The sequence below is a fragment of the Quercus robur genome, chromosome 1 (assembly GCF_932294415.1).
Source record: "Quercus robur chromosome 1, dhQueRobu3.1, whole genome shotgun sequence".
NCBI lineage: Eukaryota > Viridiplantae > Streptophyta > Magnoliopsida > Fagales > Fagaceae > Quercus > Quercus robur.
Genome location: NC_065534.1, coordinates 12,764,561 through 12,778,393, shown reverse-complemented (window position 1 = coordinate 12,778,393; position 13,833 = coordinate 12,764,561). Strand labels below are relative to the sequence as shown.

Below are 13,833 nucleotides of genomic sequence, written 5' to 3'. Positions count from 1 at the left end.
GTAAATTGTTTTACACCTCCTTAAAGGCGTAAATTGATGGGAAAATGTCTTTTAACATTTTTGGGTGTTTGGCCTAGTTGAAAATGTTGGTCAAATAAAAACAATTTCGATTTCACTACTAAAACACCCTTTAAGCATAAAACAGGTGCATTTGTATAAGCTGTTGGAAAATTGTGTTTTGAGTTTAAAATAAGTGTTTGTAAAAAAGTTACGAGGAATTGTGGTTACAAAACAGAGTAATGGGTTTTAAAAATGATCTTTTAAGTTCTCAAAACGGTTAATCGGGCTTAACAATTTACAGCTCACTAATACCCAACGTATTCTTGTCTGCCCCAACCCATCCAACCCACAACCATGCTGCCGATGCTTCTCCCACTGTCAACCACTACATCGTCACCGATCATGAGCCACTGCATTGTGAAAAGGAGCTAGCATCTCTCTCCTTATGCGCGCATGTGCACAACGATTGTGGAAAATCTTTCTCCGATGATGAACCCAAAACTAAACTAGGACTAGCAACCAACTGGCCTCAGCCAGTGTCCCAGTCATCAAAGAAAAACAAATCTCATTACAGATATTGTTTTGCATTTTAGGGGCTTTTTTTCCCCTTAATTCTTAGAAAATTTGATCCTCATTTGTAGATCTACAACTCCTTTGTAGTATTTTGTCTGGATTTTTTTTTATCATTATGTTATATTTTGTGAAATCGTGGTGGATTTGTTTGTATTGAAGATTTGTGTTCGTTAGGTTAGATTTTGTGGGATTATATTATTAATATGGTAAATTTTGTGTCCATGAACATTTTAATTTTAATATAATTTTTTTATATTTAAATTTCAGCAAAAGCCAAACTCTTGGAAATATTTTCCAAAGCATTTTTAAGAATGCGATAAAGAAAGTTGTTTTTCTTTAAAATATTTTCAGTTGAAGACATTTTCTATCGGAAAATGTTTTACATTGAAACAAACAATTGTAACCTTTATTAAAGCTCCTAAGTATATTTTTCCAACTTTAATAAAAATAATGAATTCACAATTTGATGTACATATTTATTTTTCAAGATTATACTTCATTGCTCCTGTTTTGGCTCTGAGAGAGAGAGAGAGAGAGAGAGTACACTAATAATCCTAATAATAGTTAAACAAACATTAATCATTAATTAATTTAATATTTTTCCTGAATTGTTAATTGAATTAGTTGGGTTTAACTAGGAAAATACAAAACAATTTTTATTGTGCCAATCTTTTTTCATTTCTCATATTTAACAGTTTTTTTTAACAATTAGTACCAAACTATTTTAACAACTTTAAAGCACTTAACATAAATTGTTGTTTGTTAAATGCTCTAATGTTAAAGTTGTTTAAGTTAAACATCTTTATCACAAAAGCTCTATAAAAAGAGTTAAAGGACATTAAGTTTCATAAATTGGGGAAAAAAGAAGAAGAAGAGGAACGTAATTGGGTCCAATAAAAACAATAAAATGTGCTAACAAGTTGAATTATAGGACTTTTGACGAAAACAATATTAACTATTAGTACCATAAAACAATCATACAAAGTATGAGATTCATAGGAAGAATGGAAGGCGAACCAACCAACCTAGGCGTAGTGCAGTTACGTTATTAATGCAAAAGACCAGAGCTGAATTAGATAAAATCTACATGTATTATTGAGATAATTTCAAATTGTCAAATTTTATTTTACTAGTAAAAGTTCTGCCTCCAATGAATAATCTTTTTTAAGCTGAAGGGTCCTGCCGAAGAAAGAACAGGGTTTTTAATCCATTCATCAAAATTACTTCTTGTTTGGAGCCTGATAAGATATTGGCTGGGGTCGCATGACTTTTTTTAATTCAATCATGTCTTTATTGAAAGTTTTATACACTCTACACCAATTCTTGTTTTGATGAATACTATTATACATTATTTAAATAATGTTTTTATTGAAAGTTGTATAGACTATATATTAATCCAATCATTTCTTTATTGAAAGTTGTATATATTCTTTTATAGATATGGATTAAGAGTCTTGGTATTCTAATGTCTCTCTGTAAATATAGATATATATACATACACACACCCAAACCTGTTTTTTTTTTTTTTTTTTTTTTTTTTTTTTTAAAAACAACAACAACAACAACAAAACTAAACCTGAAAGGGTCGCTCTATCTACTTTTCTACGCCTAAGGCATGGAGTTTGGTTGGAGTAGGACCTATGTTCTGCACCAAATCTTCCCTAACAGGTAACACGAGATACGGCTCTCAATTTTTCTGTTAAGTAATTTGCTTCGTATAAATTATAAAAACATTTAAAAACATGAACCTTTTGGTAACATCATTATCAATCACGAGCACCACTAATTCTTTGGACTGTGATCAGATAGTCAAACCTGATTTAGCACCAACAAATGTATTATATATGTATTGTTCATCTTTGTATGGATGCTACTTATCTGCCATTCAAACATTTTGCCTTCTAGCTTTTGCTTCACATTGGACCAATTTCACTATACCCCTAATATTGTGTACTTTTGTTTCTACAACAAAAGATTATGGTCCTGGAGAAACCCAACTCTCTATTAGTAATTTAGTACTAACATAACTTTAGGTGTAAAAGAACAACAGATAGATTATAGACACGGGAGGGTTATTGATGATTATATATAACAAAAGATACATCAACATCATCAGCCGCCTGATACAAAGGTTCCATCTCCATACAAAAAGTTAGAGCAGGTACAAGAGCGAGTGAGCTAAAGAAAGAGACTGAAAGAACAAAAGAGGACCCTTTGCTCTCAACAGCAATTCTCTTCTCCTATTCTTCACTCCTTAGTCTCCATCACCACACCCTTCTCTTCATACTTCACTCTCACCAAGAACCTTATGCTCACCTACACCAACACGATATAACCAGTTAAATACTACATGAAAATTTGTTATTTTCAAACCCACTAAGCAGGTAATAGCCCTCCACATAGTTGCTTGTTGTAATAAATCTAAGGATGCATTAATTTTCCACTTATTTTACAAGTTTTATAGATAGCTTATTGTGATTTGTGCATAATTACAAAAAGAAAGTGATATTACTCTAATCATAATTTATTCAAATGGCAACAGATTGTTATAACTGTTGAGTGCAATGTCTTATTGTGATTGGTGCATAATCAAAATCATATCAATGGTAAACTTAAATGAAAGTAATGTTATTCTAATCACAATATACCCAAATGAAAGTGACCCAATCACATTAGAGCAGGTCAGTAGTTGTTAAAAATAAATTGTGAATAGTGTTATGTAGCTAACATTACTTATTATACCTGTTTAGGATCATAAGTAGCATACTCATTGTATTCAAGGGGGCTATCATTGTGCTCTGAGGAAACCAAGCGACCACAAGGTACTTTTATATCATCTTTCCAAACAAAGTGTTCTGATTCATCAGTCTTCTTTCGACCCAGCCCCTTCACCCCAAACTTCTTGTCTTCCAAGGACTTGGTAACCTATTTTAACAAATTTTCAATATTTCAATCAAGGGCTTGAAGCAAACTGTGTCAACATGCACACGCACACACACACACACAATGGCTTAGAACCAACTTATATGTACCTCAGGTGGACTCTTTAGCTCAGTAATTTGATCTCCTAGAGAAGCAATTGCGAGGACCAAGAACCCTTCTGGCCTGTCTACTGCAGTGAATCCATATCTAGCAGCTTCTGCTGCAGCATCAGAACAAAGTATTGCCCTGCCAAACTGTGACAAGAACCACAAGATTGGTTTAACAGATTTATGAACAGTATAGATAGAGATGAAAAATTGACAATCCAGTAGAAATAGCATTTAAAAATTATCACCATGTAACCCGGGACAGGAAGATGACATATTGATGGCAAGAATCCTTTATGCAAGTGCCTCAATAAATTTAAGGTGCGGGTGCCTGTAAAGAAAAATTTGTATACAACTTAGAATATCATCCCCCAAAACCTACAAGAGAACTAAAACTGAATGAAGAGATTATAGTAGAATGAGCTTCTTACCACACCATAAAAGGACTTTGTTTGGTAACTTCTTTATTTCATCATAAGAAGGGTGCACATTTGTTTCCACAGCAAATATGTTATCAATGGACACACCACACTATATGAGTCCAAATCTTCTGTTCCACTCTTCCTGCTTCACTATATACTCCACAAATAAAAATATGCCACATATCCATCTAATTTATTAAATACTAAATTTATGCCTTCTATTAATTCAATTTCCTAAAATAAATAAATAAATAACCCATCATATTTAGGAAATTGAAAAAATAGAAGGCATAAATTTAGCATTTAATAAATTAGATAGACATGTGGCATGTTTTTATTTGTGCAGTATATAGTGGAGTAGAAAGAGTGGAATAGAAGATTTGGACTTTTCCTATAAATTATAGAGGTACAGGGTTTCTATTTTTAACTTTTTTAAATAGAAGGTAGAGAGGCAACATTGTTTGAAAATCATGACCATGACAAATTATGAAGTGCCCCAAAAGCTTAACTTGTTATGAGAATTTGTAAATTGAATTATTTAACTATTATTCTAACAGGGTGTCTATGGATATGTAATTGCTAGCAAGAAAGAAAATTCCATCAATTTGCATGACTCACAATATCTCCAACTTTGACAGGTTCATAAGTTTTCTGCAGATAGTTCAGGATCATTTTGTAGTCATCAGAATCTTTATCAAGTGGCGAAATTGAGCATCCCAGTTTCTTGTATCGATCAGACAATGGATCATCAATGGTCGAGCCACTCATGTCTTCTATAAGGTGTGAAGCCACAGTTATGTCTCAAACATTTTCTAGTGCAGCTGCAGCCTATAGATTAGGTAGTGTAGTGTTAATAGTTGTACAAGAATCTTAATGCACAGGAGACATAAGAATTGCTGTTTCCCTTACATCATCGGCAAGTTCTTGAAACTTGAAAGTCCCGAAAGATGAAAGGTCTAGTGGAGTGCATAAGAGTAAACCATCTTTGGCTAAAATCTGACCAAATAGCCTCAGCCTTCAGCCCAGTCTCTTTCATTGATTTCACCTTTTCAATGAACTCTAGGAGAACCTCCTCACCTGATGATTATTACTTTGTCAATCGTTTTATAGAGTAGAAGAAAGACTTATAGAAGAAGATCCAGAGTGGGGTTTTATACATTGTTTCAAGTGAAAATCAGTGACCATCCTTATTGGTAGGTCTGGGGGGTCATGTCCGATCTCCATCAGAGCATACCTAAGTCAAGTACAGAACATCACCCCAATAAAAAAGACGAAGAACAAAATGGATAATGGACTGTCTGCATATATCAATAAGTCTAGGAACACAACATTTTTCATAACCTTCTTCACAATATGCCATGTCAGCGGTTGTGAAAATGTTATGTTCCTAGTATCACTCGTCTGCATATAAATCAAAATCATACTTGTATATCTCCTGACTGCACAAAACCTTAATGAAATTGGCAACCAAAGGCTCAAGTTTGCAGTGTGTGACTGCAACTCCTAGCTGCCAAAGTGCAAGACCTCCATGTCTCACTTCATTGCATCATCCTACCAAGGGCAAAACAAAACTCTTTCAATCATTGAAAATAAAGCTTCACAAGTTAGCCTTGGGTCATCACTAAGAATAAGGAAAGAAGCAATTGTACCATGTCTATTGGAAAAAATTTCAGTGGCTTCTTCTGGAAATTCTTATCTCTTTCCCAGGGCTCAAATTCATTTCCAGTTATTTCCTCAGAGAGCCTCACAAACTCTTTCACAGCATTTTCCACATCTTCCCACTGTTTGAGCCGCTCCTCTGCATTTGGATCATCACCCACTCTACCTTTCTTATAGTACAAATGCAAGCCACGCTCTGGCACTGTGATCAGTTGCATCACACAATAGCTGCACCAATTAAAATTCAATACGCAGTACAAAGTAAAAGAGGTTGATCTGAAGCAGCAAGGTAAGGGGTTTTGAAAAGTTACTCATTCAGTCCACGCCCAAAGTCGCAAAGAGAAAAGGCACAATTATACAGTATCCCATCTTTTTCGAATATCTCTCCGCCTTGCTCCTGCAATTTGGAATCCTTGTATACTCCTCTCTTACCATAAAGCTTTAGCTGCATCCACAGAGTGAGTTATTAGCACAAAAGGTTCAGTAGCTGCATGTAGCTACTCCTGCTGAGGGTAAATGAAACAAGTCCATACTTCTGCTGAGAGTGATTCAAGTGCCTCGTCACTAGGATCTTGTTTATCCCATGGAATTCCTTTCCCATCTACCGAGAGATCACTGACAACATCATAAGCTTCAAAGGGTTGGGCTTCTTTTTTCTGAATACTATCTGCCAACCAAGCTTCACTCACTACACGAACGCCTCTCTCCCTGCAAAAGATTGCAATCTCAGTCGATATTTCTTGTCTTCAAAAAGAATTGACAAGAAAATAATCTACAAAGGCCATTTGTTTTTGTGAAAATCATGCAACTGAATTGGTGTAAGATTATATGTTCATAGCAACTTGTACAACTTCCTGACCAATATATACATAATACTTTTCTAACTAGTGGATCTCTCGAGTAAATTGTCTCCACACTCACATTGCTTCCACAAGTTTAGACGTGCCACCACGCTCTCTCTCAGCTGGAGAAACAACCAGACAAGTCGCACCTGCAAAGGTCGTTACAATTAATTCCACCTAAGCACTGAGCATGAACATCCATAGCAGTTCGCAGTTTAAATTTCCAGGGTTGCCAAATTACCAATGACTGAGTTGGCAACTTTCCATCCATGTTTTTCAATCTCTTTTCTCCAATAATCCTGCATTCACCATCAGCAATATGTACGTCGTCCAGATTATATAGTACTAAAGAAACAAAGTAATGGCATCATGACTAGCAGTTGCAACAATATTGTGTGCCAACATACATGTGTTCGAGAAAGACGGCCCATCAGAGAGATCATCATTCCTGTAAAAGGATTATCTGTGGTGACTAAATCCCTGTGAGGCCGGCGACTTGGATCCTGATACTTCTTTAGTAACTATGCAACACACAGAGAGAGATCTCAAATAAATAACCAGAATTTTGGGCACAGACAATAGACAAGATTTGAGGAAATGAAAGTAAATCTGAAATAGGATTGAGAACAAAATCTGGTAATTTGATTGGTTCTTGTTTCCTTGGAGGATCCTTGGTGTTGAAGGTGCAAGAAGACCACTCACTATAAAATCCTCTGCAATAATAGCGTATACCCGTGTACTCCAAATTGCCATTGCAAACTGGGCATTTCTCCAACACCCCATAAAACAGCAAATCTTGGCTATCACACAATTAAGTCGCCATCCAAAAAAGTCCACACAGTTAAGTCCAATCACTATAAGGTACAAACAAGTTTTCACAAACAATCATTTACTACCAATGAATTTCAATGTGACTTTGCCTCTAGCATATTGCCTGTGATACTACAAATTTTATACATAAAACAACATAAATTTTACAAATTTGTGTGTCACCAATAACAGAAAAGCAATTAAGACATTTATTTATTATGATGTTGGAGAGACATTAACCACCTTCATTGCCATGTTAGTTTGTAAGTAAGCTTTAAGCGTGTAGTAAAATTGGAAATTATGGGGTGGTGGTGGTTCATGCTCTAAGACAAGTTTTGATCAAGTGGGAGTCAAAGAATAACCATTTAGAGACAATAGCACTATCAGGGCCGGAGGAGTCTTCACCATTAGCTTCCAGTATTTCACGCATTTGTTGGATAGAGAGATGCTCTTTAATGGCTTTACAGAATTCTTCAAACTCGGCAGCTATCTCGGCCGCATCTTTTCCATTAGGCTGGCCGTTTTCATTTTCAGACTTGGGCTTCTATGGAGATTGCTCTGCTTCATGTTCTTTGCTCTCTGCCTTCTGCTTCCTTGTCATCACCTTTTCTTCCTCACCAGACGCACGAGCATGAGACCTTGTCTCGTGAACCTTCACATGTTCAAAACAACCATATAGTGTTTAAGAACATTACTACAATGAGTATGAGACCTCCTTGTATATTTCATGGCAATCCATGTAGCTCCGTTTGGGAGTTCATAAGGGAATGAAATGGAATGATCATAAGGGAATGGAAAGAAATGAAATGGAGTTGAATGTATTTAAGTAAGGGAAATGAATGGAAAAGAATGGAAAATAATGGAATGAAATGGAATTAGGTAACCTTGATTGGATGTTTTAAAATAAAAGAATGGAAAAAATGGAATTAAGTAATCTTGTTTGAGAGTAATATAGTGGGAATGGAATGAAAATGAATGAAAATGAATGGAATGTAAATAATCTTGTTTGGGAGCAATATGGAGGGAATGTAATTGAATCATTTTATGACAATATTACTATTAGACCCTTATTTTTAAATAAAAGGTTGAAAATATAGGGGTATTTTGGGAGTTTTAGTAAAAAAATTATTAAATCTAATTCTATTCCCTCCCATTCCTCCCAATTTTTGGGGGAATGAAAATTTGAGATTTTAAAGGAATAGAGAGGAATGAGTGTTCCCTCCTACTCATTCCATTCCCTCACACTTAAACTCCCAAACAAGGGAATAAGCTTTCCATTCCCTCCATTAAAACTCCCAAATAAGGGAAGGGAAGAATATTCTAAAATTATTCTTTTCATTCATTTCCATTCTATTCCATTCTTTCCTCCCAAACGAGGCCTAAGGCTCAGGTAGAGAGAAGGGTCTAATTGGTCATGTCAACCAAATTACAAAAAGATGGTAAAATACAAATGGCCAAAATATGGCAACACGTCAATTTTTGAAAAAATAGGACACGGTATTTAAACATGTCAATCTTTGGAAAAAAAAATAGGACAAAATATTCTTAAAAAAATTATTATATATATATATATATATATATATATAAAACTGAAGCCTTTGAAACTCTCACAATTTTCCACATCATCATTTTAATTTAAAAAAATTTTAATTTTTAAAAGTAAATAGTGAAAGAGTCCTAACAGGAGTCTCTTATATATATATATATATATATATATATATATATATAAACTAATTCACAAAAAAGAGAAAAAGCAATAGCAAGCGTACCAAAGAAATTGAAACTTAGGGTTTTCTCTCTTAGTGGAGACAGACAGAGGAGATTGTTTTAGGATTTTCAAAGATTTTGTCTCTTATATATATATATATATATATAAGACTCCTGTTAGGACTTTTTCACTATTTACTTTTAAAAATTAAAATTTTTTTAAATTAAAATGATGATGTGGAAAATTGTGAGAGTTTCAAAGGTTTCGGTTTTATATATATATATATATATATATAGATTATGTTGGAAGCCTATATTATTTGCACCTTCAAAGTGTTCAACAATGATTGAACCAAATTTTTCATCAATTAGGAAGAATTGGATAAAAATAACTTAGAAAAGCTTTCCATCCTTACTGAAATTGTCTCGCAATAATGACTTTTTTGTTTTTGTTTTTGTTTTTTTTTATAATTTATAGGTTCTGAATGTTTTGATTTTTAATTTTATTGTCTTTTGAAAGTTTGACCATCTAAATTTTTGGGTTCAATTTTTTGCAATATTTGAAACAGTTTGGCAAATTTCAACTGTTATAACTATGGATTATTCTTTTAAAGGTAACCTATCTCTCTCTTATATTTCTCTATTTGGTAGTCATATATATTTTGTTTTGTTTCAATAATTTCTAGGCAGTGCCAATAAATTTTCTGATTTTTTTCCCTTTTCGAACGTTTTAACATCAGAACTTTTTAGTTATTTTTTTTTTCAATATCTAAATTTGGCTTATTCATCAAATTGTAACTCAAAAAGATAGGAGCAATTCACGCAATAGTATAGTTTCATAATCAATTTAAAATTTTATAAAATTATTTTACTCTATTATAAATAGGTAAGTTCTCGTGCGTTGCACGGGTTTCCGACTAGTTATTTATATTTTCAATATATTATAAGCATTTATTTTTCATATAATGTTAAATCTATATTAAATTATAAGTAAGATAATAAAACAAATCCATAAATATTAAATGATGTTTAGAAATTAGAATAAAAATCAAGAATAAAGATATATTAATTTTTAAATGCACTATTCATATTACTGAAACTGAATGCTTCTCTTTGTTTTGGGAAAGGTTAATTTTTAAATGCACTATTACTATTACTAAATGCTCTCTCCTCTCTTTGTTTTGTGAAAAAAGTATTTGATTTCTTTTGCTCTCATGTCCTTGCATTTTTTTTTTAAAAGGAAACCCCTGAGAAAAGAAGAGTCTCAGGTGACACAAATAAGACACCCCAAATGAAGAAGTGTCCCGTGTGTACCCCAAATGAAGAAGTGTACCGTGTGTCCTTGCTTCTTAGGTTGCTCTTAGTAGACATGGCAAAACAAGTAGGTCGGATCAAGATCAGGTCAATCGGGTTGCGGGTTAAACGAGTTGCAGGTAAAAAAGGGGTCATTTTAAGTAGGTTAAAAACGGGTTTTTCACATGATTTTTTTTTTTTTTTTAAGAAAACAACATGTATTTGCCATTTAGAAAGTCATGCAACAAATTGCTTGATGTAAAATGCATTCCTTTGAATTCACCATTTATATCAAGAATGAATTACACTTATTAATACTTATTCAATAATTTTAAAATTATATAAATCCTAACATTGTTATCTAAAACAAAATAACACAAAGATAAGTAAAACAAATACACAAGTTTTATTTTTACACAATATCAACATCCTAAAATATAAAACAAAATTACAAATGACTTATTGGATAATTCATTTGACAAAGAATAAAAACATATAAAAAATTGACAATCTTGAAAATTAATTTTATGATCTATTGTCAATTGTGGTTGACATTCTATTTCAATTTGAGATATATATTAAAGTTTAATTGTTTACTTATTTATACATGGTCTTTTTTATGAATATCATATCATTATTAAGCAACACACACTAGGAAATTTTATAATTTATTTTGAAAAGCCGTTTATTTTGGACATAAATTATTAAAAAATAGGTCTAAGCATTCATAATTTATGTTAATTTGATACTTTGGCTACATTATTTTCATACTTGTGAATGTTTCTCACACATGTTTACAATTTTAAATCTATGTTTTTAACTGTACTGTAACCAGATTATTTTAGCATGTACTTTGCTATTTGATATCTAAAAATCTTTACTCATTACAGAATGCTCAATCATTCATCTTTCAATTAATTTTCATGTAGTTATGTAAATGTCTCAATTGTTTCCTTAAACCTCACAACAAATAATTAAACCAATATTGTCTTAATTTTATTTTTTTTACCAAAAAAAAAAGTTTTAAAAAATGGTTCAGGTTCGGGTCGGATTGACTCGTAAAAAACACAGGTTGGGTCACGAGTCAACTTGTTTTTACTTCGGGTCAAAAAAATCGGGTTCAAGTAAGATTTTTTCGAGTTGGGTCGGGTTACGTTTTGCCATGTACTTTAGGGCATAAAATTTTAGTCCATAATTTAAAATTAATCACTACTTAATGTTTAATTACTAACAAATTTAATTACTTTTAGTTCCTCAAAGATCACCCTAACAATCTTAAAATGATCTTTTAGTTCCTATTTCAGTTTTTAATTTCGTCACAAACCAACCTGTCTATCACTTACACGTGACCAATGGTGCTAAGTGAAAAGTAAAATTTTTGTGTACCAATTGCAACTAATTGCTACTTGTCCCTGGAGTTTTCCCAAACCAAAAGTGATCATGATAGGACTAAAAATAACTACTTTAAATTTAAAAGACTAAAATAGTTCATGATCTAAACTCTAAAGTTTAGACATCATCCGTGTATAATTTGGCCACATGTTTTGGTTTTTGTATGTTGTAACTAAGTTATAGTTAAGTATAGATGTAACAATGAATAGCATGGACTAAGAGCATCCATATAAAACAGTATATGGAGAAGAAAGAACAGACATATACTCCTCGAAAGTTGAAATCCTTTGAGATAACAGATAAAAATTTTATTAAAATATATATATATATATATATATATATATTGAAGTAAAACTTAAAATGATCAAGAACGAACCTTCATCTTTCAGCTAGGACTTTGTCCCTGCTTACAAAAGAAAACAGTGAAGAAAACGTACTGTACAAAACCTAGCAGAACCCATGCAATAAGGCTTAGCAGGGCAACATAGTTGGAGAACATGAGCTGAGGGACATGTAAATGTAAGATACGTGTCCAAATGGGTACTTTTGAAGGCCTAAGCCATTGACAAGTGGTATTCAAAGTTTTATATTGAGTGAATGAAAGGCTTAGATTTTGCTGCATATCGTGCATGAAGACATGCTTTTGTGTCATTATTTTGCTCCATTTGGCAGCTTCTTGAACTAGGAGCTGCAGAAGTAAATAAATGATTGGTTACAAAGCCTAATGGACATGCAGAAAAAGAAGGAAAATTATCATGTACCTTAATAGAAGAGTATTATAAATGTATACTCTCTTTTCTCATATAAATGGTGAATTTTACTAATTAAATTTATGGTAGGATCTACTATTCATGTAAGAGGGAAAAATATACATTTATGATATTTTGAGAGTATCTAATAATTTTTCATAGAAGAATGATCAAAAGTGGTACTTGGGGTTGTGATGCTCTAGCCTTTATATGGGCCAGATGCAGTTTGTGGTGTATTGGGCTGATGGAGTTTAGTTGTAAGCTGTATTGTCAATTATTGGGTCTTTTTTTTCTTGAAAAAAATCCAATGTTTTTGGGGTTGGTGCTGCTTGTCTTTTGAATGAGTATGAGGCAGGAGCTAGTTTTGAACCCTTTTTTGTTTTGTTTTCAATTTTCAATTTTATTTTATATTCTATAAACCTGTTTTGAACTCAGTGCTTTCTGTTGGGGAAAATTTCACTTGGACAGATTTTTCAATTTGTTTTCATAACATATAACATGATAAATTAAAATTGGAGTTTTATTATTTTGACATGACCTACTATTGACACCAATTTTATGTATCAATCACAATATGTCTCATCAATAATTTTGAAAAACTTTGCGTTTCTTAACTTTATAGTTTGAAATACTTAAAAATAATGACATACAAGTGAATTATTATTTGATATATTAGCGTGGACTTCAATCCAGGTTAACATTTTTTTTAATATATAGATACAATAAAATTTTAGAATTTCAGTTTATAGCGTTCACTTTAAGATAATTGTTCTTTATCATCAAGTGTGTGTTTGGTACTAAATTATAAACTAGAATTTTTCTTTCTAACTTTTATGTACAGTTTTTTAAAATCTAAGTTTTTCTTACCTTTTCAAATTACAAGTATATTTTAACATATTTTCAACAAAAATCTAAATAAGCTGTTCCCAAATAGACACATTGGTTTTTTATATAGGTGGCATTTGAATCTCAATTCTCTTATTTGGCAACAAATTTTTTTACTAATTGAATTAACTGGGAACAATATATAAAAGGGAATCAAATAAAATGTTTTATGCAAAACAGTTATGGTATTTTTCTTAAACTACCGGTAATTTTCAATTTCAAGAATTTTTTTAAAAATGTAAAATTTGAATAATCTACGACGATTAATTTAAAGGTTGTTTATTGACTACAAAACTGAAAGCCAATATGGTAAATGTTTTGTACGGTAAATAATTATAATGGAAGATGAAATATACTTTAACTTAAGAAGTGAAACTGAAATGGCCTGTGAAGTAACGAAATCCAGGCCCGGTTTATAGGAAGTACGGTCTAAGGGGCATTGTATTTCATGGCCTGTTTTCGTTTCAACATT

The 13,833-nt window shown here is 32.3% G+C and overlaps 1 protein-coding gene across 1 annotated transcript; it reads right to left on the bottom strand.

Annotated features, from left to right (window-relative positions):
- Positions 1-2,626: 2,626 nt before the first annotated feature.
- LOC126719306 (protein ADP-ribosyltransferase PARP3) lies at positions 2,627-8,074 on the bottom strand. The gene is given in 20 exon segments (XM_050421902.1): positions 2,627-2,889; positions 3,316-3,498; positions 3,606-3,749; positions 3,851-3,933; positions 4,034-4,133; positions 4,643-4,852; positions 4,934-4,960; positions 4,962-5,101; positions 5,182-5,258; positions 5,449-5,566; positions 5,569-5,575; positions 5,674-5,911; positions 5,995-6,128; positions 6,217-6,391; positions 6,605-6,674; positions 6,767-6,824; positions 6,933-7,046; positions 7,103-7,325; positions 7,698-7,987; positions 8,048-8,074. Coding segments are annotated over 20 exon segments (2,487 nt in total). The 3' UTR covers positions 2,627-2,820.
- Between the last annotated feature and the right edge of the window lie 5,759 nt (positions 8,075-13,833).